This window comes from Abramis brama (assembly GCF_963993115.1).
Source record: "Abramis brama genome assembly, chromosome: 19".
Lineage (NCBI taxonomy): Eukaryota > Metazoa > Chordata > Actinopteri > Cypriniformes > Leuciscidae > Abramis > Abramis brama.
The window spans coordinates 32611900-32636876 of NC_139981.1; the positions used below are offsets into that span (position 1 = coordinate 32611900).

General features: G+C 40.5%; 1 protein-coding gene across 2 annotated transcripts in view; it reads right to left on the bottom strand.

Moving 5' to 3' along the window:
- hcrtr2 (hypocretin (orexin) receptor 2) overlaps positions 1-19936 on the bottom strand; it is a 37013-nt gene extending 17077 nt beyond the window's left edge. Inside the window, exon 1 of one of the 2 annotated variants that reach the window (XM_084093596.1) lies at positions 19664-19936. In XM_084093596.1, the coding sequence (XP_083949722.1) occupies positions 19664-19934 (271 nt within the window). In that variant the 5' untranslated portion in view covers positions 19935-19936. The remainder of the gene's footprint in view (positions 1-19663) is intronic. The other variant, XM_084093597.1, reaches the window with a different exon arrangement.
- Positions 19937-24977: the final 5041 nt, after the last annotated feature.

The window sequence follows — 24977 nt, forward strand, 5'->3', positions numbered from 1 at the left end:
CAAACTGTAATCAGTTACTGATTCCAAATTACATGGCGAAAATTTAAGTTAGTGACACAATCCATTACATTACACATTTAAGGTAATATAATCTGACTACTTTTAGATTACTTTTAGATAACTTTTGACCTAACTCGTTTATCACATTGATTTGAATAGGATAATCTTGTACCATATTGATATAAAAATTCAAAGAGAAAGAAAATTGTAACGACTGATATGTTCTTTTACATTGTTTTGCACATGTATTAATTCAAACGCTATTGAAGGAATGACTCAGAATGGCACACTGTTGTAAACCAAGATCACATACATAGCATGTGTGGTATCTATGAACTGTGATTTAAATGTTCATTTACATTACATTTATGTCTAACTCTGTAACATATCAGTATTATAAGAATCTTAAAAGTCTCTTCTCTTAACACCCAATCCATTTTCATTTGCAAAACACCCTGCTAGAAGACAAAGGATCATAAAGTTTCCCTTCAAAGGAACAACTCCTTATTGGCTCACTCTTCTCCCGAGGATGAGACATATCAATGCTTTAAAAGATCCCTGATCACAAGATCAGGCCCTTCCCCTACTTCCCCTATGCTAATTCTGAGAAATTGAAGATGAACTAGAAGTCTTCCAAGGACCCTTATATTTCTGCCAGGCTGTGGCCTTGTCTTTCCATTCATCAAAGACCTTCTGACTTAAACTGGTTCTCTTTCATCAAGACAACTTCAGTAAAGATCAACTGGAGCCTCAACAGATTGCATCAGGACACTTCTATTCAAAAGGGTGAGACATGCAAGGATCAGACTAAGACTACGTTCAGACTGTCAGTCCAAATCCGATTTTTGTGCATATCTGATTGAAATCGGATCAGAATTAACTAATGTGAACAGCAAAAAAAAACATTAATGCGATTTTTACAAATCTGTTTCAAGCTACATCCATATGTGGTTTGAAATCCTATTCAAATCGTATTTCTGGAAATCGTCTCAGGTTACCCCTGAGAAGGGAACGAGATGCTGTGTCGATGACAACACTTTGGGGAATCCCTTCAGTGTCAGCGCTCCTGATATCACATGTGCAACTTAGTCCAAACTTGATTGGTGCAACGTGCCGGCGGAATGCAGAAGCTATAAAGGAGCCGTATCACAGCTGTTGTCAGCTTCTGATTGGCTGAAGCAAGCCGCTCCCAGGTGTGCAGGAAGCATGGCAAAGGGACGCAGTGTCCTTCTCAGGGAACCATGGTTACATACAGTGGGGTATTACAGCAGTATTTGATACACTGCCGATTTTGCAGGTTTTCCTACTTACAAAGCATGTAGAGGTCTGTAATATTTATCATAGGTACACTTCAACTGTGAGAGACGGAATCTAAAAATCCAGAAAATCACATTGTATGATTTTTAAATAATTACTTTGCATTTTATTGCATGGCATACGTATTTGATCACCTACCAACCAGTAATAATTCCGGCTCTCACAGACCTGTTAGTTTTTCTTTAAGAAGCCCTCCTGTTCTCCACTCATTACCTGTATTAACTGCATCTGTTTGAAATTGTTACCTGTATAAAAGACCTGTCCACACACTCAATCAAACAGACTCCAACCTCTCCACAATGGCCAAGACCAGAGAGCTGTGTAAGGACATCAGGGATAAAATTGTAGACCTGCACAAGGCTGGGATGGGCTACAGGACAATAGGCAAGCAGCTTGGTGAGAAGGCAACAACTGTTGGCACAAATATTAGAAAATGGAAGAAGTTCAAGATGACGGTCAATCTCCCTCGGTCTGGGGCACCATGCAAGATCTCACCTTGTGGGGCATCAATGATCATGAGGAAGGTGAGGGATCAGCCCAGAACTACACGGCAGGACCTGGTCAATGACCTGAAGAGAGCTGGGACCACAGTCTCAAAGAAAACCATTAGCAACACACTACGCCGTCATGGATTAAAATCCTGCAGCGCACGCAAGGTCCCCCTGCTCAAGCCAGCACATGTCCAGGCCCATCTGAAGTTTGCCAATGACCATCTGGATGATCCAGAGGAGGAATGGGAGAAGGTCATGTGGTCTGATGAGACAGAAATAGAGCTTTTTGGTCTAAACTCCACTCGCCGTGTTTGTAGGAAGAAAAAGGATGAGTACAACCCCAAGAACACCATCCCAACCGTGAAGCATGGGGGTGGAAACATCATTCTTTGGGGATGCTTTTCTGCAAAGGGGACAGGACGACTGCACCGTATTGAGGGGAGGATGGATGGGGCCATGTATCGTGAGATCTTGGACAACAACCTCCTTCCCTCAGTAAGAGCATTGAAGATGGGTCGTGGCTGGGTCTTCCAGCATGACAACGACCCAAAACACACAGCCAGGGCAACTAAGGAGTGGCTCTGTAAGAAGCATCTCAAGGTCCTGGAGTGGCCTAGCCAGTCTCCAGACCTGAACCCAATAGAAAATCTTTGGAGGGAGCTGAAAGTCCATATTGCCCAGCGACAGCCCCGAAACCTGAAGGATCTGGAGAAGGTCTGTATGGAGGAGTGGGCCAAAATCCCTGCTGCAGTGTGTGCAAACCTGGTCAAGAACTACAGGAAACGTATTATCTCTGCAATTGCAAACAAAGGTTTCTATACCAATTATTAAGTTATGCTTTTCTGATGTATCAAATACTTATGTCATGCAATAAAATGCAAATTAATTATTTAAAAATCATGCAATGTGATTTTCTGGATTTTTGTTTTAGATTCTGTCACTCACAGTTGAAGAGTACCTATGATAAAAATAATAATACAGACTTCTGCATGCTTTGTAAGTGGGAAAACCTGCAAAATCAGCAGTGTATCAAATACTTGTTCTCCCCACTGTAGGTAACCTGAGACGTTCCCTTTCAAAGGAACTTGCGCTGCGTCGATGAAGCCTCGGCTGTACCAAGGCATCCAGTCACAGAGGAGCTGGATAAGTGAGGGAAAACCAGAGTGGACAATGCGAGTTCTCTTGTGATGCAAACAGATCCACGTCCGCCTGGACAAACTACCTTCAAATGAACTGCACCATCCCAGAGTGTAGTCTCCATTCCCTGGGCCTCAGCCCCTGCCTCGACAGGATGTCTGCTCCCACATTTAGATGCCCTGGGATATAGATTGATCTCAGCGAGAGAATCCTCCCTTGGGTCCATAAGATGATCTGATGCGCCAGTCTGCACAGAGGGCACAATCTCATGATTTATATACCTGATGATTTATATACGAGACCATCAACGTATTGTCTATTCTCACCAGAACATGATGACCCCTGAGGTCTGGGAGAAAGTGCCTTAAGGCTAGCAGTACAGCTAACATCTCTGTTGTTATGATTGTCATGTTGTTATTGTCATGTTCTTTCCACAGACCCTGGGTTGAGCGGCCCTCCATCACTGGTGTATTTTAAAGAGCAGCTTCGGTGTCCTGAATCAAATTTCCGGCAGGAACTAACCAGGTACATTTTTCTACAGGCCTCTCTATGGAGAACAAACTCCCCACGACCGCTAGCTTGACGAGTGGAAGATGAGGATTGTGTTGGGGGTATTGTGTCGGGATTGTTTCGAGGATTGTAGTCGGGGTAATTTGCTCTGGCCTAGGAAGGGGCACCCTCAGAGGCCTGATCTGACCATCAGGACCTCTTTACAAAAACCTGTTTTGTCAGAATAACGATCCTCAAATCCGTTTTCTGGCTCGCGGGCTTCGGTTGAGAGTGTTGCCTAGAGCCCTGAGATCGTTGTGGAGGGGCTCGATTAGCAACACTCTCTCTCTGTCTGCCTGTATGAGGAGCCAGATGTAAATGGCTGGGGCTGCCCCTTGGCTGCCATGGACTGGCCAATAGCGTGGGCCATCTCCTTGGTAGCGCGGAGAAACAAATCGGTGGCTCTTCTCAGCTCTTTAATATCTTCAGCCTCAATCTTTTCCCCCTTGTTTAAATCTCCCAGCAGGTCGGCTTGGTAGGCTTGTAAAATAGCCATGGTGTGAAGGCAAGCGCCTGCCTGACCTTCTGCCATGTACGCCTTGCCCACCAAAGAAGATGTTATGCGGCATGGTTTGGAGGGCAATGCCGGGGCTTTTAATGAGGACGCAGTGTCTGGTGATAAATAAGCTGCCAATGTTTCCTCTATCTTGGGCATAACACCATAACCGTTCTGTTTCTGCCCCACTATTGAAGCATAATGGTGAACAATGGGACTAGAAACCCTGGCTGAATATGGCTTATTCCAGGATCTCAATACCTCAGTATGGAAATCTTGGAAAAACGGCTTGCTTTTTGACTGCGCTTCCTGCTTCCCGGCCGGCCATTCGATGTTCAACCTGGCCATAGCACGAGTTATCACCTCCAATAACTCCTCATACTGTGGTGATTAGGCTGGTGAATCATCCAAATCACCACCTTCGACGCTGAGCACATCAACTTCCTCAGAAGAAGATAAGCCCAGCATCAAACCTCAGATGCTTCTGACTCCATAGGAGGAGATGGCGGGCGAGGTGTGACATGCGGCGGGAGCGTAGACCACCTTGACGTTTGATGTATGCAACGGTCGCAGTGCTGTCCGTATGGACCAGTACGTGCTTGCCATGTAGCGGCCCTTTGAGGCGGCCCAGCGCAAGGCGTAAGAAACTCGAGGCAATTGATGTGCCAATGCAGGTTCCACAGACCTGAAACTGCATGCCCGTTGTACGTGGCCCCCCAGCCGGTGGCAGAGGCATCCGTGAAGACCACAGCATGCCTGGATACTTGTTCTAGAGGAACACCTGCCCGTAGAAACAAAGGGTCCGACCACGGGCTGAAGGTTTGGAGGCAGTGCGGGGTGGCGTGCACCCGGTAACGTGCCGCTCTGCCACGCCCATCTCGGGACTCAGCCATGAAGCCAGTGCTGAAGCGGTCTTATATGAAGCAATCCGAGCGGCGTTGCTGCGGCTGCCATATGCCCCAGGAGCCTCTGAAAAAGTTTCAGTGGGACCGCTGTCCTGCTCTTGATTGTACTCAAGCAGTTCAACACTGACCGGCTGCACTCCTCTGTGAGTCGCGCTGTCTGGTTGACCGAGTCCAACTCCATACCAAGATAAGAGATCCTCTGCGCAGGGGAGAGTTTGCTCAGTTGACCCGAAGGCCCAACAGGCTGAGGTGATGGAGCACCATGTCCCTGTGTTCGCACAACTGATTTCGAGACTGAGCAGTATCAGCCAGTCGTCAAGATAGTTGAGAATACGAATGCTGTGCACCCGGAGTGGAACAATGGCTGCCATCGCTGCCATTTCGTGAAGTCATGGGGCGACAGGGACATTCCGAAGGGCAGGACTTTGTAACTATATGCCTGACCCTAAAACACAAACCGCAGGAACGGTCTGTGTCGAGGAAGAATCGAGACATGAAAGTACGTGTCCTGAACCAATCTTGGGGACAGATGCATTTGAAAATGCGTTTCTGCTTGAGCATCTTGAACCGATTCAAGGTTCACAGGTCCAAGATTGGCCGTAACCCACCACCTTTCTTGGGTAAAATGAAGTAGGGGCTGTAGAACCCTGTCTTCATATCGGCTGGAGGAACCGGCTTGATCGCGTCCTTCGCCAGTAGAACATCGATCTCTGCCCGCAAGACAGGGGCATCGCAACTCCGCACAGAGGTGAAGTGGAAGCACAGAGACAGCGCTCATAAAGATAATAAACGATATTCGCTTAAATACTGATTATTTAAATACAAATTATCAGTGCTGGTACTACTTGACCTCAGTGCTGCATTTGACACTGTCGATCATAACATACTTCTTGACAGGCTGGAAAACTGGGTGGGGCTTTCTGGGATAGTCCTAAAATGGTTCAGGTCATACTTAGATGGGAGAGGTTATTATGTGAGTATAGGAGATCATAAGTCTGAGTGGACATCCATGACATGCGGAGTCCCTCAAGGCTCAATTCTTGCGCCACTCCTGTTCAACCTGTATATGCTCCCAATGAGCCAAATAATGAGAAAGAACCAAATTGCTTACCACAGATATGCAGAAGACACACAGATTTACTTAGCCCTATCGCCTAACGATTACAGCCCCATTGACTCCCTGTGCCAATGCATCGATGAAGTCAACAGTTGGATGTGTCAAAACTTTCTTCAGTTAAACAAAGACAAAACTGAAGTCATTGCGTTTGGAAACAAAGATGAAGTTCTCAAGGTGAATGCATACCTTCACTCTAGGGGTCAAACAACTAAAAATCAAGTCAGGAATCTTGGTGTGACACTAGAGTCAGACCTTAGTTTCAGTAGTCATGTCAAAGCAATAACTAAATCAGCATACTATCATCTGAAAAATATTGCAAGAATTAGATGCTTTGTTTCCAGACAAGACTTAGAGAAACGTGTTCATGCTTTCATCACCAGCAGGGTGGATTATTGTAATGTACTGCTCACTGGCCTTCCCAAAAAGACCATAAGACAGTTGCAGCTCATACAGAACGGTGCCGCCAGGATTCTGAGCAGAACCAGAAAATATTATATATCACACCAGTCCTCAGGTCTTTGGAAGCATCGCTCACTGCAATCAGTGCAGTGACTTTCGTCACCCGGAGGGCGAGGTCCGTCGCTGTACACAGTTCCTGCATAATGCCTGGGTCGGAACTACCCATGTGCAATTCCTTGAGTGCCTTGGCCTGGTAGACCTGCAGGAGCGCCATGGCATGCAGAGCGGAGGCAGCTTCTCCACAGGCTGAGTAAGCCTTGTCCACGAGAGCGGATGAGAACTTACATGCCCGGGAGGGGAGGTGTGGATTTCCCCACCAGGAGGTAGCGGTCTTGTGACACAGCTGCATTGCCACAGACCGCTCCACCGGGGGGATCCCCACATGACCCTTTGCCGCTTCGCCGTCGAGGGTAGTGAGGGAGGAAGAGGCACCAGAACGGTTTCGGGCAGAAAAAGGTGCCGTCCATGCTCTGGTAACCTCTTCATGCTCTTCCGGAAAGAAGGGCACTGGGGCAGGGCTCTGAGAACTAGCACAGGCCGCCCTGATATACCAATCGTCCAGCCGCGAAGGTTTGGGACACGGTGGAGGGTTCCACTCGAGTCCGACACTTGTGGCGGCCCAGGAAAGCATAGCCGTGAGCTCTGGGTCTGACTCGGACAACGCTGGCACACCCGAAGGAGGTAGCGCAGCTGAGTCTTCATCCCCAGAGGACATTAGCTCACCCTCAGATGCAGCGACCGACATTTGATCATCCGGTGGAGCTCCAAAAGAAATGACCCAGCGCACTCTCTTGGGGGCTCCGCGGGTGGCGTTACAGAGGAGTGAGGGGCCCGAGGAGACCGGCTCGGCGATGACTGTGATCCTCAGGTCACCAAGGCTATTAACCTTGGTGGTCACCAAGGCTATTAACCTTCTACTGGGCAGAAGAAGCGCTAGATTGGGGAATAAGCGAAGGGGCTCCACCTCTTTCGAGGTATCAGAGTCTCGACCGTAACGCCGCGATGGTCATGTTCCCGCAATGAGAACATGAGTCATCCATGAGTGCCATTTCAGCGTGCCTATAGTCCAAGCACGTGATACAGCGATCATGCCCGTCAGCCGGAGTCAAACATTGGCCGCATCCAGAAACACACAATCTAAATGACTCAGACTCACCATGCAGACAGATCATGTTAGCTCTTTTAGAAGTGCTCTGAGGTGCTGAAATGCACAGGGAGATAGCCGCGGCTACACACCAGGAATGCAACCACAGTGTGAGCACTCACTCTCAATCGTCACTCCCACCGAACCGACAAAGCTGTGAAAACAGCTGTTTATGCTGAGAGAAAAGACGCAGAGAGATCGCGACCCTTGCTGTCAGCGCCGTCACACCAACACCACGAATAAGAGTTTCTTCTTGGCAGAGACTCGAAGACACTCAGTAGATCTTGCAGGAGACAAGAACAGCATACACCGTCTGGCTCCGAAGCAAAAGACAAGGATGCGAACGCACCTGCTGCTCGTTATATGCTCGCGCTGCGTTGCACGGCAGCTGGTGCAATTATCGCATGCCAATGTGTATTGGTTCGTTTAGTTTCACTCGAAGTAGATAGGCTCTCGCAAGCGATCCCCATTCGTCAGAATCACTTCTGACTCACGTCATAGTGAGCTGACGAAGGGGAACTACAGGTAACAAGTATTGTAACCCAGTTCTCAGAACTTCCTTAATGTTCTGGCAAGGTTCTTTAAAATTTATGAATAAATATTCTTCCAGTAACGTTGAATGTTTGTTCAAATGTTGATTCATAATTCATGGAACATTCTTTTCCTGAAATGTTTTAGTTAACTTTTTTTTTAATGTTACTTCTTATTTCAGAAGGTTTAGAGAACATTGAAAAGTAACATTCCCATAATTTTTCCAAAGTGATCTAAAATCCTCAGTTGAGGCAAAGTCATGTGAACTTTTTGTTGTGCATCCAGAATGTTGTTTTTATATAGAGTTTTATATTAGATAAATATCTGCCTCAAGTTTTTTTATGCGCATTCTTAGAATTTATGCACATCTTGGCATTTTCAACGTTTGCGTAAAAGGTGGATGGAAAAAAAGACTAAAAAGCTCTAAAAAGTCAGATAGTGTCTTTATTCAGCTCAATAAATGTGTAAAGTTCATCATTATGAAATCAGTTAAATTCAGCTATAAGCATCTCTACAGAAGATGATAGTGCCATTATTCAGCTTGAGTCAGTTCAGTGTTGATTCAGTTTACTAACAGTGCTGATGTTCTACACAATTTTTATTTGAACAAATTTGAATCAGCTATAATGCAGTTCTAAAGAAGACAAGTGTCAATATTCATCTCAATTCAGTTTAAGATTTGTTCTCATTCAATAGTGTCAGTGCAGTCAAATCGATAATACTGAATGACGTTTTGAGAATATTGTAAATATTGTGTCGTTTAAACTAAGCAACTAAGCAAGCCACAGGCGACAGTGACAAGTTAATCAAACTCCATCAAGTGACAGAAATGTAGAAAAAAACCTTGGGAGAACCCAGGCTCAGTTGGGAGGCCAGTTCTCCTCTGACCAAATGTAAGAAGTAGCCTTATATCATTTTGCAGAAATGTTGCCACAGGCGTGTTTTAAAAAGCATTTTGCTACAAAAAGGTGAAAGTGTGAATCATTTCTTGACTTACAAAAAATTGATGGGTTGGGTATGATGATTGAAATCGTGAAATAGCCTTTAAGTCCCCCTGTGGTGAAAATCCAGCTTTTAATATTGTTTATATGTCTATGTCGTGTTTTTAATATGCTTTAAGACACACCGGGCTCTATCTTGCACACAGCGCAATTGACTTTGTACACCGACGCATGTATCATTCCTATTTTGCACCCGCGCACAGCAGACTTTTCCCTCCACAGACGCACGTCGGTAAACTAGGAAATGCATTTGCGCTCCCGGGGGCGGTTCAGCGAAAAGAGGAGGCGTGTTCCAACGCAAACGTTCCCTGGTGCTATATTGCAGGTTTAGAAAACAATTCCGCCACTGACCAGGAAAAACCTAGTCTAAAGTCAGTGGCGCGTTGCGCATGTTATTCATATGCTATTTTATGGGTGCATGCTTGGCCATAATCAATGTAGCGTGAGCACAACGCACATGCACTTTGCTTATCTCATCTACACAGAAGCAGCAGTTTTCATTTTTAGAAAACCATACATTACAAGGAAAAATATTAACACACGAGGGAAATCATTGTTGTGTCCATGAAGATGTGAAAAAATAGGCATAAATCTAGCTTACACATTTACCAAAATTATTATACGCCTGTTTAACCGAAGCTAATTTGGGTGTGTTTCTCCATCCCCAATGTCACTTCTCTGTGTTTTACGGCCCTGACGAGAACGACGGTCTCCTCGGCTGTGACCCGCCCACAAAGTTACTTGCGTTTCGCGCTTGATACTTGCGTTTCAGATCGTTAAAATAGGGCCCATTATGTGTAAATTCATAAGTCGACACCATTGCTGAGTATTTTTTCCTTAAAGGAGCTGTATGTAAGAAATGTATTTCAATTAATCATAAAATGGCCCTGATATGTCACTAGACATTAAGAAATCATGTTCATTTCAAATACTTATATCACTGACAACAGTAGTCCGGCCAGGATATTGTCATTTAAAAAGTGAAGTTGCAGCCCTCAACTGATGTTGATGTTGTCATGTTGTGTTTTGGCCTGAAGCGCCACCCTCCACCTATCTACCAATCACGAAGTCAGTAGTGTTTCGGCATCCGGGTTGCCAGCTCTGCTCTAGTTACCACAGCTGCAGCTACAAACGTTCCTGCTGGATCCTGCAGCCTATCTGGCAACCTCGAGTCAGGGGGGAGGGGGAGGGGATACACTGCTCTACAGTAATTTGAAAGTGATTGCAGTACCAGTTTTGGCCACAATCTTACATACGGCTCCTTTAAAACTGCAGTGAACCAAAGACAGTCTCAAAAACACGCTTTGAAATCGCTGGTGTTTCTGACGTCACAAACTACCTTGTAACCAATCAGACCAACGTGTGGTCGTCAATGAGTGGATCTCTGAGCTGAGTGAGTGAGTGGAGGCGGGGCTCATTTGCATATTCATAGAACCGCGTATACTAAATGAGGCAAGAGTGTCGAGATACATTCAAGATATTTTAAGCTATAAAGAATTTTTCACAAAAAAAGGATTTAACCCTTTAAGCCTTGTGTTTCAGTTACTCCTGGTCGGTTCTTATTGACATTAAGTGTGGTTTTCATAACTAATGTTTGCTCTTGTGATCTACTGCATGTTTTGTTTTGTTTAGTAAAGACTTTATATTTTTGGAATACTGCTTGTATCTTGTACGTTTGAAAGCAAACATTAAACCATCCGAAACACCCATACATGTTTAAATTGTAATTTTACTGTTGTTCTGTAAAGTAAAATTAAAAAAAATGATAATAAGATTGTTCGTTGTTAAAACAATAATAACAATAACATTTATATTATTACTTTTATTATAACACATTGTATTATAATATATTATGATCATGATTATTAAATTCTTGACTTCATTTCATTTTTTTTATTTTACAGTTCAATAGCATGTATTATTGCAATAGTAAGATATATCTTTATTAATTTGATTATATATATATATATATATATATATATATAATCATTACCTGGGCGTTCAGATTTTCCTTCTTCATTGTCTTTAGCTGATCACATGCCTGTATGTGATCTGATTGAAAATACTCATCCCCATATCCTCAAAGACTACCTCTACTCTCTTGATTGGTATTTTACTCTACCTGATGATGAGAAATTGCTATGACACATATGCACTTTCCTGTAAATGGTTTTGTTTAGAAAACATTTGTGCAGTAATATATGTAAATATAGGTCTGAGTGGCTCAAGAATAAGACATGAAATAGCTGTGGATAAACTGCCTTCACACAGAGTCACAGATAAGCTGACATGTGACAACAGTGGATCAGTGTTGATTCTGTTAGCATATTTAGTGTGGAACTTATTGAAATGAATAATTCAGAGGTTTTTGTAAAAAAAAAAAAAAAAACCCACACTATTGTTTGTTCAGTGAGCTAAATGCTCTTTCCATGGGTAATAACAGTGAAAATGTTAAATAGCTTTTTTTGTAGCCTAAAATTATTGTACAGAAATGGACTTAACCTTTAGAAATAAAAAGTGTGACAACTAGCCTATATTGCACATGTAATGAGAAATGAGAAGACTATTTACATACATGATGGCTGGGTTGTTTCTCGACAATCGAGGAATTGAAGATTGTCTTTCCCAAAAGCGCAGACTGACAAATACATTTTTAGTTTGCCTGGTTTGAGTGCTTTCATTATTAATGGCATGTATTGTGACTCAGTTCTGATTAATTGCAGTGCACGAGCATGTCTCGATAAGCCATTCTTCTCTAATGAATGATATGTGTCAAATTCAAGTTTATAATAGAAATGTCAAGTTTATCAGAACAATTTGGTCTTTTCTTATCACGGTCTCTTTTGTAAAAACCATAAAACTACAGAGAGGTTTGTGCAGTTTGACAATTGACAGTTTTGTCTCCAGAGTGTGGACTCTTGAAGCTGCCTGATAATGAAAGATGTCCCAGCTGTTGCTTCGGCCTGGAGGGAGTAGACCACGAGGTGATATAATGACCTGAAGCCCCAGGCTATATCAACGCTGGCACATTTCTCGGTTTGGCTGCCAGCGCTCCTGATCCTTAAGGGACATTCCCAACGGTCTGTGAATCCAGGCTTACAGGGTGTTATGGACAACACTAAAGTGCAGGGCCATAAACACCATAGACACTGAGAAATGGACCAGTTTTCCCCCTCAGTTTTTGATATTGATGCTGCTCTGTTTGTTGTTAGAATAACAAAGGTTTCAAAAGTTACATTTTTAGGCCGGTCCGCCTCAGCAGTCTAACAACACTCGTCTATAGCCCTATTCAGACGGGACTAGTTTAACATGGAGAGGTGGGGTAAAGTCATTATTACCAGAGCTTCTCAGTGGTTTTAGTCCCGTCTGAATGTGCATCTTAGTAATCATTACAGACAATGTCATTAAAGATTACAGCGACTTTTACCTTCCGGAAAATGGTCTGGAAAAATGACCTCAGGTAATACTGATCCTGTGCGAATGGCCCCGCTGTAAATATGCACGTAAGTAGTCTGTCATTTCCAGTTTAAAATTAGTTTTCCACATTTTTCCAAGTATGCAGACGCTTGATGAAGCATTCAGTTGCGATCTAGTCAGTGGCACAAACCTGTGGCAAACCTCAAGTGTTTTACACACACCATTCAGATCAAAAAGAAGGTCGAAAGCACTTGTTAGAGGCACGAAACTTCTTAGGTAAGAAGTGCCTATTACCAACATAATCCAATCTGAATTTAATTAGTACATCGTTCGACAAGACCTAACTGTTTTATATATATATATATATATATATATATATATATATATATATATATATATATATAGCTTATATGTGTTTGCACACATGATATCAGGAAGCAACGTAATACAGGAGGGTGACGGCGCTGCGTAAATCGAGTTACTGTCCCACTTCAGTAACACTTTATAATAACTGCATGCCATTAATCATTAGTTAAGCAGTAAATAGTTAATTCATCATTTATAAAGCATTAATAGATATTAATAAGCAATTTATAAATACAGCTATAAATGCTTTATTCTTGATTTATAAGCATATATATAATGTGTTTAATAATTGTATTTTCATACTTTATTGATGATCATTTATCATTTCTAAATGAAGTATTGCATTATTTTACAAAGCAGTTATTTAGGAGTTGTCATTGATTAATAAGATCACTTAGAAAGTGTAAGTTAATGATTAATAAACTATTTAAATGTACATTCATACATCTTATTATTCAGACATATAGTAATAGATACTTAGTGTGTTAATAAATGCTTTATTAACATGTATTTCTACTGTAATTCATGGTTAATTCAGGTAGTTATAAAGCATTTAGTAGTGGTCAGTGAACTATTTTTGTGAGCTCATCTAAAGTGAGGACTAGTTATGCCTCGTAAATCATTTACAAAGGAGATTTAAAGGCTCAGTTATCTTATAAACAGAAAAAGGAAACAAACATAACACAGTGATACAGAACATACAAATATTTAAGATGTATAAATGCACATTTAAATAGTTTATTAATCATTAACTTACACTTTCTAAGTGATCCTATTAACCACTGACAACTCCTAAATAACTGCTTTGTAAATAATGCAATACTTCATTTAGAAATGATAAATAGATCATTAATAAAGTATGAAAATACAATTATTAAACATATTATAGATATGCTTATGAAATCAAGAATAAAGCATTTATAGATGTATTTATAAACTTATTAATGTCTATTAATGCTTTATAAATTATAAATTTACTGTTTACTAATGCATAGCTAATGATTAATAGCATGCAGTTATTATAAAGTGTTACCCCCACTTCTGCTAGTTTTACTGAGACCTCTTATCGTGTGCTTTATGCACAACTAAGCAATTAATACGGCTCTATCACAGTTCTTGACATCTACACTCACCTAAAGGATTATTAGGAACACCTGTTCAATTTCTCATTAATGCAATTATCTAATCAACCAATCACATGGCAGTTGCTTCAATGCATTTAGGGGTGTGGTCCTGGTCAAGACAATCTCCTGAACTCCAAACTGAATGTCAGAATGGGAAAGAAATGTGATTTAAGCAATTTTGAGCGTGGCATGGTTGTTGGTGCCAGACGGGCCAGTCTGAGTATTTCACAATCTGGGATTACTGGGATTACTGGGATTTTCACGCACAACCATATCTAGGGTTTACAAAGAATGGTGTGAAAAGGGAAAAGGCAGTCCTGTGGGCGAAAATGCCTTGTTGATGCTAGAGGTCAGAGGAGAATGGGCCGACTGATTCAAGCTGATAGAAGAGCAACTTTGACTGAAATAACCACTCATTACAACCGAGGTATGCAGCAAAGCATTTGTGAAGCCACAACACGCACAACCTTGAGGCGGATGGGCTACAACAGCAGAAGACCCCACCAGGTACCACTCATCTCCACTACAAATAGGAAAAAGAGGCTACAATTTGCACGAGCTCACCAAAATTGGACAGTTGAAGACTGGAAAAATGTTGCCTGGTCTGATGAGTCTCGATTTCTGTTGAGACATTCAGATGGTAGAGTCAGAATTTGGCGTAAACAGAATGAGAACATGGATCCATCATGCCTTGTTACCACTGTGCAGGCTGGTGGTGGTGGTGTAATGGTGTGGGGGATGTTTTCTTGGCACACTTTAGGCCCCTTAGTGCCAATTGGGCATCGTTTAAATGCCACAGCCTACCTGAGCACTGTTTCTGACCATGTCCATCCCTTTATGACCACCATGTACCCATCCTCTGATGGCTACTTCCAGCAGGATAATGCACCATGTCACAAAGCTCGAATCATTTCAAATTGGTTTCTTGAACATGACAATGAGTTCACTGTACTAAAATGGCCCCCACAGTCACCAGATCTCAACCCAATAGAGCATCTTTGGGATGTGGTGGAACGGGAGCTTCGTGCCCTGGATGTGCATCCCACAAATCTCCATCAACTGCAAGATGCTATCCTATCAATATGGGCCAACATTTCTAAAGAATGCTTTCAGCACCTTGTTGAATCAATGCCACGTAGATTAAGGCAGTTCTGAAGGCGAAAGGGGGTCAAACACAGTATTAGTATGGTGTTCCTAATAATCCTTTAGGTGAGTGTAGACATGTCGTAAAACACACAACATGTTGTAATGGAGGGCATGGTGTTAGCCAATCGTTTACTTCCGTTTGGATGGAGAATAATTTGGTGCAAATAACTTTTAATTCCTTTAAATAAAAAGGCCAATACAACCCTTCCTCCCTCCTCTCCTGATATTCAGGACATGATTATGGCTTTGCTATAGTGCAGCCTCCTGCCAGGAAAATCTGGACTTTCCCTTGAGGTTTAAGGATTTCCAGTTGGTGCATGAACACACTTTGATAGTATTATTGCATGTAGGGCATTTTCAAAGCATCCTCAAAGTGGTTGTAGGTCTTTCCGCTTGTTTCATGTGCTCATCACATGACCATCCGTGCTCTGGTTGTTTGAAGAATCCCCCACAGCACATCCATGCACTTCCAGAAAAAAAGAAAAGAATACTAGTGACACTTATCAAAGGTATGCAGTTGCTCTGCAACAGAAGCTCTGGCACAATTGATATAAGATGATATAATAACCATTAAAGAGAGGGAAGAGAATGAGATGAACTACAGTTTAAAACTCAATAATCCAATCCCCTGTAGAGTCATTATGCTAATAGCTTATTATACCTGTTGGAATGGGATTATCAGTAGAATCAATCACAGAAATGGACATGCTGAGACTCCAATTTTACATGCACTGTAAAAAAGAAAAAAGATAACTTGCATTTCTCATTTAACCCATAACCCATGTTTTGTTGGTACATATTAATATATTTAGTGTGGTAAATTATATTTGTAAGTAAAGTAAAATGAGTTAATTTGGATGTTACCATTTGGATGTCACCAAGAGAGTCAGCTTTGAGCAGAAGTCATGATGTCGACTACTGCTACCTCCAGATATCACACAGCAGAAGCTGTCTAATTTGATTCATCTAATCAAACTATTATTGCATAAGAAATTATGATTGGTTTATGTTTTTTTCTGATGATACTCTAAATCATCTGAGCATAATCTCATTTGCATTCATGTGTATTAAACACACTTCCATTTTTGTGATAATGACAGGGTTTCATTCTGTCCTGTGTGATTTTTTAAAGATAATGGTAAGAACCATTGTGACATCAACCCAACTCAACAACTTTGTGTGTGCTAATTATTTCATCATTCATGCAAAAAAAATGTAAATGACTTTTATTAGTTCCACTTGCATCACATGTATAAATATATTTGCTATTGTTATACTGGTGTAGCCTGACATATTCATTTTGATTCAGTCATATTAAGTTAAAACTTGTTTGACTTTCGTAAAACTTCATAATGTAAAGGAAATTAATTTCAAAAGAAAATGGTCTTTGCACTGCCAAGTCCATATCTTTTAAAATCTTCTCCACTTATTCATTGTGAATGCATTTGAATAATGTAGTACTTTCAATTTCATTTAATAACTCTGAACTTTTCTGATCTGACATTATCTTGCTTCCACATGCATTTATCAAAATAATAACCTGTAGAAATGGCTGTATCAAAGCTATTGTAATATTGTATCAGTGTATCCATATTGATATGTCATAAGGATAGATAGAGCAATGTAAAATCCGTCATTAATGAACCCACACACATCATTACGAAACCATATGCTGTTTTTTCCCAAAGTATTGTATAAGAGTCCAACATTTATTAGGCTTCAAAAAATATAACAACTTTAAATTTAAACTTCAAACAATCCTCACATAAACCCATAATAAATGTCATATTTACCTGTGCCTTCCTTCCTGTCTAACACATGAACAATATACAGTAATTGAATAAAGTGATCCATCAGTCTGCACTGCATTACATTAAATATAGACTAATCCTAAAGCTACACAAGTTCTTTAGTCAAGAGCAGGGAGTAATTGTCTCTGTTCCCTCTGTTCTTTGATTAACTTTACTGATAGACAACTTTATTGGCTGCTGTCACTTTAAAACCAGCCGCCGCTGATCTCGCGCGCACCTCATTCGCAACTCTTTTCTTCATTTAAGACTTTATTTAACTCATTTAAGACTGCTCTTATGTTATGAGGATACACAACAAAACGGACATATTGGCATAATTGTGTGCGTGTTATTGTTCGTTCAAGTGCGAAAGAGAACTGTATTCTGGCGCACAGTCTGTGCACACGATACTGGCGCGTGTCTTTCTGTGTCGTGTGTGTGTGTGTGACTCACATAGACAGAACATTCACAGACAGCGCGTTCTTGTCACGCTTGAATGGTTTAAAAGCATTTGTATGAATACGAGCGGGATCAGCGTTAACCGTGTTAAACTTGACAAACAAATAATCGCATACATTAACGTTGACAGTAATATATACAGTATGAAGAGTTCAGATGCAAAAGCCTCTAAGTGCCATCTGAAATTTTCTTCTAGAATGACCATTTTTATAAAGCTTGTATATTTAAGTCAAGTAATTTCACTTAAATGACAATTAATGACAATTATTTTATATATATATAAAATTGACAGCTGATTTTTATTTAAAAAAATGTAGTTTGATCACTAAATTCTCAGTTGTTTAAAAGATTAAAGCAATTATCAAAGTTTGATAAAATGCTTGATAAAATGCAAAGCACATTTCTATCTGTACTAATCTATGGGATTTACGAGCATTTACAACTGCATCACTTCTTGGGAATTGGATTCTGCATGTCATGCTTACACTTTGTAACAGCAGGTTTTCCATAAACCTTGACTTGAGGTGAAATCTATTGTATGGCCAGTATGTCTTTCTTCTTTTCTCTGTTTCTCCTGTGTTGCTTGTATGCTTTGTATATCTATTAATATGTGAAATTGTACATTTTATATGAAACTGCTGCTACTGTCCTGAAAATCAGAATTAGACTTTCCTGAATAAATACAGAATAAATGTTGCATAATCATATTTGGTTTGAGAGCTCTGGTGAAGGGAAAGATTATTTCCAAATAACGACTTTTAGTCTCATACATTGACATCTTCAGAAGATTTACAACAAGGATGGGCAACTTCGGTCCTGGAGGGCCACTGTCCTGCAGAGTTTAGCTCCAACCCTACTCAAACACACCTGAACAAGCTAATTAGCTTGTTAGGATAATTAGAAAGCTACAGGCAGGTGAGTTTTATCAGGGTTGGAGCTAAACCCTGCAGGACAGTGGCCCTCCAGGACTGTTGCCCATCCCTGATTTACAATATAGTCTTGGATTATGTTGATGGTGCCTTTTTTGTTGTTGTTGTCTTCTTTGAGACTTGAACCACATGGTCACGAACAGCATTGAGCAGTATAAAGATTCTTCAAATATGTTACACAGAAGAAGAAAAAAAAAAAACAGCATAAAGGTTTCGAGCAACATGATGGTGAGTAAATAATGTTTTATTTTCTTTCTTGTTGTTTTTTTTGTGTGCAAAAAAATCCTGTAAAGTGTGTCATTTTAAACCCTGCCTGTTGGAAAACAGATAGCTCTGTCCAAAACTCACTGGTTGAGGTAGATTGCAATTCTGTTTGATGAAAAAAAAAAACACATAAATAAATACTCTCTCACTGCATCTTTAAAGAGATTAGCACATTCAATATGTCACTAAAGCATGAGTCAAGTAACATTTCAAAGAACCCACAATAATATGCTAAAATTACTTAACCAATAATCTTGATTCAGATCATTTGAAGGTCAATCATATTTCTAAATTCCTTGAAAAACTTCAAATGTGATTGTCCTCCATCCTCAGTGGCACACAAAACATTTAAAAGCACAGTATTACATCCATAATGTCTTTCATTCAGAAAGCAAATCCATCACAGTTTGTTCTAAAAGAGCAATGCAATACGTGATTTGATTTGCCAAAGGTCTAAAGATATCAAGTCAAGGAAGAAAGAAAGCTAGAGGCTTGGAATGTTGTTAAGGTAGGCATTTGTGTATACATGAATATATTCTTAAATTGACAGAAACTCAAATAATACAAAATAAATAAAGCAAGTGCAGCTTAATTGCATTTTTATAATACATTAGTTGCATTAATGATTTTAAAAATCGGAACTAACTGTAAATGAATATTACAGGCTTGCTTTTTACTGGCTTCCTCGCTTATCTGGTAAGCAGTCAGAGAAGTAAAATATAATATTTTATGATTATTTTGTGAGATGCCTTCCTGTAAATTAAAGAGTAAAGCACGCGCTAGCAACGCCAAGGTTATGGGTTTGATTCCCAGAGAAAGCACAAATACATTGTGTACATTCTTTGAATAAAAGCATCCGCCAAATGCGTAAACATAAATGTAGATCCCATGCGCAAAACAAGGCAGGCAACATGATGGACAGAGCTGTGGAATGCTAGGCTATTCGACTGAGTGTAAAACATTTTAAAAGCACTTCTGAAATACATTTTCTGAGTTTCTCTCGCGCTGCAAACTTACTTACCCAAGGTGTTTCCGACCAGAGATACAAGGAAAACCATGATATATCCAGCTATGAGCACCCATTCATATTGTTTAGGATGCAAATATTCCCTCCAAATGTACTTGAGAAGTTCGTCGTCGTCATCAACATGAGAATGCGAGTAAATTTCCGTGGAGTTCAGATGCAGCGCTGGTGTGGAACAGGCATCGCACGCGTCATTAGCGGTGATCGCGGACATGTTGCGCGCGGAGCCGGGCTCTCTCTCCAGCATCGCGGATGACTGACACCGCATGAGTGTGTGAGGGGGAGAGAGAGAGGGGAAGGGGGATACAACTCAGAGTTGATGGCGTCGTGACGCAACGTGCACCTCTCAGCCTATTATCAATTAGTTACCAAGACAGAGAAGCGTTCTGAAGTCAGAGAAGCTATAGATTCTATCGATTACTTGCTCACGGTCTCGTGAGGATACTCATGTTTATTCAAGTGTAGCTGTCAGGTGTATGTCGTATAATAAATTATAGCCTACCCACAGTCAAACAATCTTATTATGTACTAGAATATTTTTTTTTCTTTGTGACAGGTTCATCATGTTGAATTATAATGCTTTATGGTAAATAATAAAGTAGAACACAGTGAGATTTTGGACATTACTTTTAATGATGCATGGAGGTTTATATCTCAAGAGGAGTAAGTCACATAATGGTTGCCAAATAGTGTTGCATGTCCGAAAACTAGTTTAGACAACACTTTTTTTCAACTAAAAAATGTAAAAGTTTTTATGCGTTTTGGCCGTTCATTTACAGGACAACAGCGTTTTTGGGAAAGGGCTTTCAAACTACAAAGTTTTGAAAACGAGACCTTTACTGTCTCCATGTAAACAACAAAAACATTAATTTGTGCAAATGGTGATGTCATGTGTATTGTGATAGCAGGGTGTTTCTTGACAGAGACATCACCATCTACTGGCCTGACAGCAGAATACAGCCTTTTAAATAATTTTCTCAGATCCGTGTGAACGGATAACTGCCCGGAGCAGCCCAAGCGGTGTCACGGCTGCTGCTGCTGCCATATGCCCCAGGAGCCTCTGAAACAATTTCAGTGGGACCGCCGTCCTGCCTTTGAACGTATTCAAGCAGTTCAGGACCGACCGAGCGCGTTCCTCTGTGAGGCGCGCTTTCTGTGCTACCGAATCCAACTCCATACAGAGAAAAGAGATCCTCTACACGGAGGCCAGTTTGCTTTTTTCCCAGTTGACCTGAAGACCCAACTGGCTGAGGTGACTGAGCACCAGGTCCCTGTGTTCGCATAACTGATCCCGAGACTGAGCCAGAATCAGCCAGTTGTCGAGATAGTTGAGAATGCGAACGCTGCATGGTTGCCTCTGTGACCTTTGTAAAGAGACGGGGAGACAGGGGCACCCGAAGGGCAGGACTTTGTACTGATATGCTCGTCCCTAGAATGCAAAGCGCAGAAACGGTCTGTGTCAAGGGAGAATCAAGACTTCAAAGTACGTGTCCTTTAGGTCGATCGCTGCAAACCAATCTTGGGGACGGATGCATTCGAAAATGCGTTTCTGTGTGAGCATTTTGAACGGTAGCTTGTGGAGACTTCAATTCAAAACTCGCAGGTCCAAGATCAGTAGTAACCCACCGCTTCTCTTGGGTGGTGCAATGAAGCAGGGGCTGTCAAACCCTGACCTCATATCGGCGGGAGGGACCAGCTCGATCATGTCCTTCGCCAGTAGGACTGCGACCTCTGCTCGCAAGACATGGACATCGGCTGCTCTCACTGAAGTGGAGTGGATGACCTGAAACTTGGGGGGACGCCAGGCGAACTGAATCGCGTAGCCGAGCCTGATGGTCTGAATGAGCCAGCGAGACGGACTGGGGAGCGCTAACCAGGCTAATGCTGGGTACACACCAAAAGATAATCGGGCTGATTTTGGGCCGATTTCCCCCCTTCCGACAATCCTAGCTATGTCCCAATTATCTTGATGGTTCTACAGATTATCTTACTAGATTTTCCCTTGGTGCGAGGTGTGTTAAGAGTGTCCGAACCTGATCGGAAGAACGTCGGAGCATGTTTAATATTCAACATGTTGAATATTTACGATCAGAAATCCTGATGTGTGGGGGGAACCCCGAGGACAAACGCGCGCACGCTCTGGAGATTATCACGTGAAACGAAACAATATCCAATCAGAAAGCGAGATGATGGAAGACGGAAGCATAACAAACCCAGTCATGGCACAGCACAAAGTGAAATTGATGTGGACAGCAGAGATGGAGGATCAGCTTGTTGATTTGTGGCAACAGCACAAATGTTTATACAACGTGTCGTGTAAAACCTTTCCCAACACTATCATCGCAATTTCTTCCTGCAATAAGTCCGCCATGCTTATTCTGAGGTCTCGCGTGATTTTGCAGGTGTTCACAGTCGAGACTCTTGTTGAAAATCTCTTCGTGTGCTGTCTTTGTCACGGCACACCACACACTATAGGAGCAACACGCTTAAATCTAGGATTTTTTGTCCTCATGTTTGTGGTCTATCACATTTTGAAAATCTTATAAGATGTAAAAAATCTTTTGGTGTGTACCCAACATAACCAGGCCGAAGAGGCCGGTCTGGGACACGGTGGAGTTACAAGGAACACAAGACACAGCCAGAGATGGCGTTCCTGGACCACCATCGTGGACATCGCACGATCCACTCTCTGCGGAGCTTCTCTGGCTCTTCTCTTCTCAGCCCCTATTAGAACTACGATATACAATATTTGAATTTTTATGAATTCTATTGAGAAACCATTGAGAAAAAGGTGAATAAAGACTGAGTCGGTGTTCAGAAATGATTAATTATTATAATGTTTTGAACAATGCTGTTATTTTCATTTTCATTTTCATTTATTTTATATGAAAAGGTTAATAATTGTATTTTATTGACAAAATGTTTTAGTTTGTCTTGTATATTTTTTGATTAGATCAGATAACATTGGGGGCATGTTGTTCACATTCACTTCTGTTCTTTCAGGGTAAATCAAGAAAAAAACTACACACTGTATTAATGAAACAAAACCACATAATTGTACTAGACTTGTGTGAAATGTTTGCGTGAAATCTCTGAACCCTAAGTGGATTTACACAAACTGAGAGAGTCAAAAAGTGTTAGGTTGTGTCCCACTCTCCCTTACATCACTGTAAACATACCCTTAGGAAGCTGACTTTCCTCTCTGCCCTATCAGGCAATTGACAGCTTTAGCGCATGAAGATACCTCATGAAACTGGTTTCGGACATACTTCTGAAGCAGTGTAACGGTTTAATGATCTACAGCAAAACAGATTGAGCTTTGGTGATAACTAAGCAAATATTTAATAAACACAATAATAATTTCTCGCTAGAATGACATCAGAAGTGGAAAACGTTGGTCAAACGTTGGATTGTGGGATATCATAGGCAGTGAATGATGCATATGCTCCCTTTTAAAAATTGATCAGATGAAGGTTTCTCAGGAGACAGGAAGTGAAACTAACAATTGAATATGATGTGCATTTTGATGCATTTCTACTTTTAGTCAAGGTAAGTTTATTTATATAGCACATTTCACAATGGCAATTCAAAGTGCTTTACATAGAAGAAATTAAAATAAAAAATAAGAATAATTAAAACTAAAAAAATAAAATGCGGTATAGCACAAACAGTCAGACGAACAGTGGCACAGTGCTCATTCATTAAATGCATAGCTAAACAGATGTGCATTAATGCATTCTGCAAATGCAGCAGTTTTTGACGCAGCCATTGTTTGTTTATTGCCTCTGTCCTGTTTCCTTTGTTGTAGTTTTCCCGCCAGTCAACTGTTACCATGGATATTTATTTAATTATCACAGCTGATCATTACTGAGTTCATTATCATTGAGTATTTAAGTTCCTCATTTTACTTTCTGTATTTGTCCGGTATTGTTGGTGTCTGTCTCGAGTTCTTCGCTTTTGTTAATAAACCTTGTTACTAAATTGGAACTCTTAACCTGCATCTTCATCCTCTTTAAACGTGACATATATTTAGTAGATTACAAATGAATCATTATCTTTACATATATTACAATCAGTATTTTTAATACTTCATTAATCTTAGGCTTAATAATGAATGATTATCAGTGTACTTAAGGAAGTGTGTAAACATATTGAGATGATTTTAGCATGTACAGAAGGATGATTCATCAATCAATTTTGATTATTTAGGTAAATTCCAATTTAGAAGAGATACATCTGAATTTCACTATAGGTGGAATCAGTAGAATTAGTAAATTTATTCAGTTTGACAAATTAGTTATCAGTATAACAAAATAAAGTACAAATTAGTATAACTGAATAACGACAGACAAATCAAATCAATCCTTCCGAATGACACTATAATTCTGAAATTAAAATTATCTTAAAAGCAAAGGTTTCAAAAAGTAGTTCTTGCAGCGATGCAATATAAACACCAGTTGTATACTATTTCAACAGTTCTCAAAGAAACTTTTTTTTTCTAAGTGTGAAGAACATTTTTATATAATCTAAAGAACCATTTTCCACAATAAATAACCTTTTGTGCAATGTAAAGGTTTCATGAAAGTTAAAGGTTATTCATGGAACCATCAATGCCAATAAAGAACTATGAATTCAGATGGAATGGTTTCAATCAATTTGGCTATATGTTATGATTAATAACATCTAATTCATTAATAAATACTAATTTATTATTATAATTTTTAAATTAAGTGATAAAAAAGCAAAGCAAACACACATCTTATGAAATGCAAGTTTTTCCCACTTCAAAGGGAAAAAACTTGATGCAAAGAAAAAATAACTGCACACTCTCTTAAGCACATTTATCACCATCGTACCTTGACCTATTGTTGTGCCGAAACTTTGGTAATAAATGTGCTTAAGAGAGTGAGCAGTTATTTTTTCTTTGCAAAAACAGCAGCAACAACATGCTACCGAGGGCTTTCTGGCCCAATTCTGAGGGGCTCATCTTACCCCAAGGGTCTCACTTTAACTTTTCACTTCAAACTTTACTCTATAAATATCAATGAATAACTGTGTCCGCAAATCAGCCATCAACAAACAGACATAAAAACTTTTAATATTCATCAAATTACTTCGGAAGCCCTGAACCGCAAGGTGAAAATAAATAAATAAATAAATAAATAAATAAATAAATAAAACTTATCTCGTTATTTCGTACAAGTCGTAATTTTGACATAATATCTCATTATTTCAACATAATAAGTCGTTATTTCGACATAATATGTAGTTATTTCGACATAATGGGCCCTATCTTGCACCCAGCGCAATT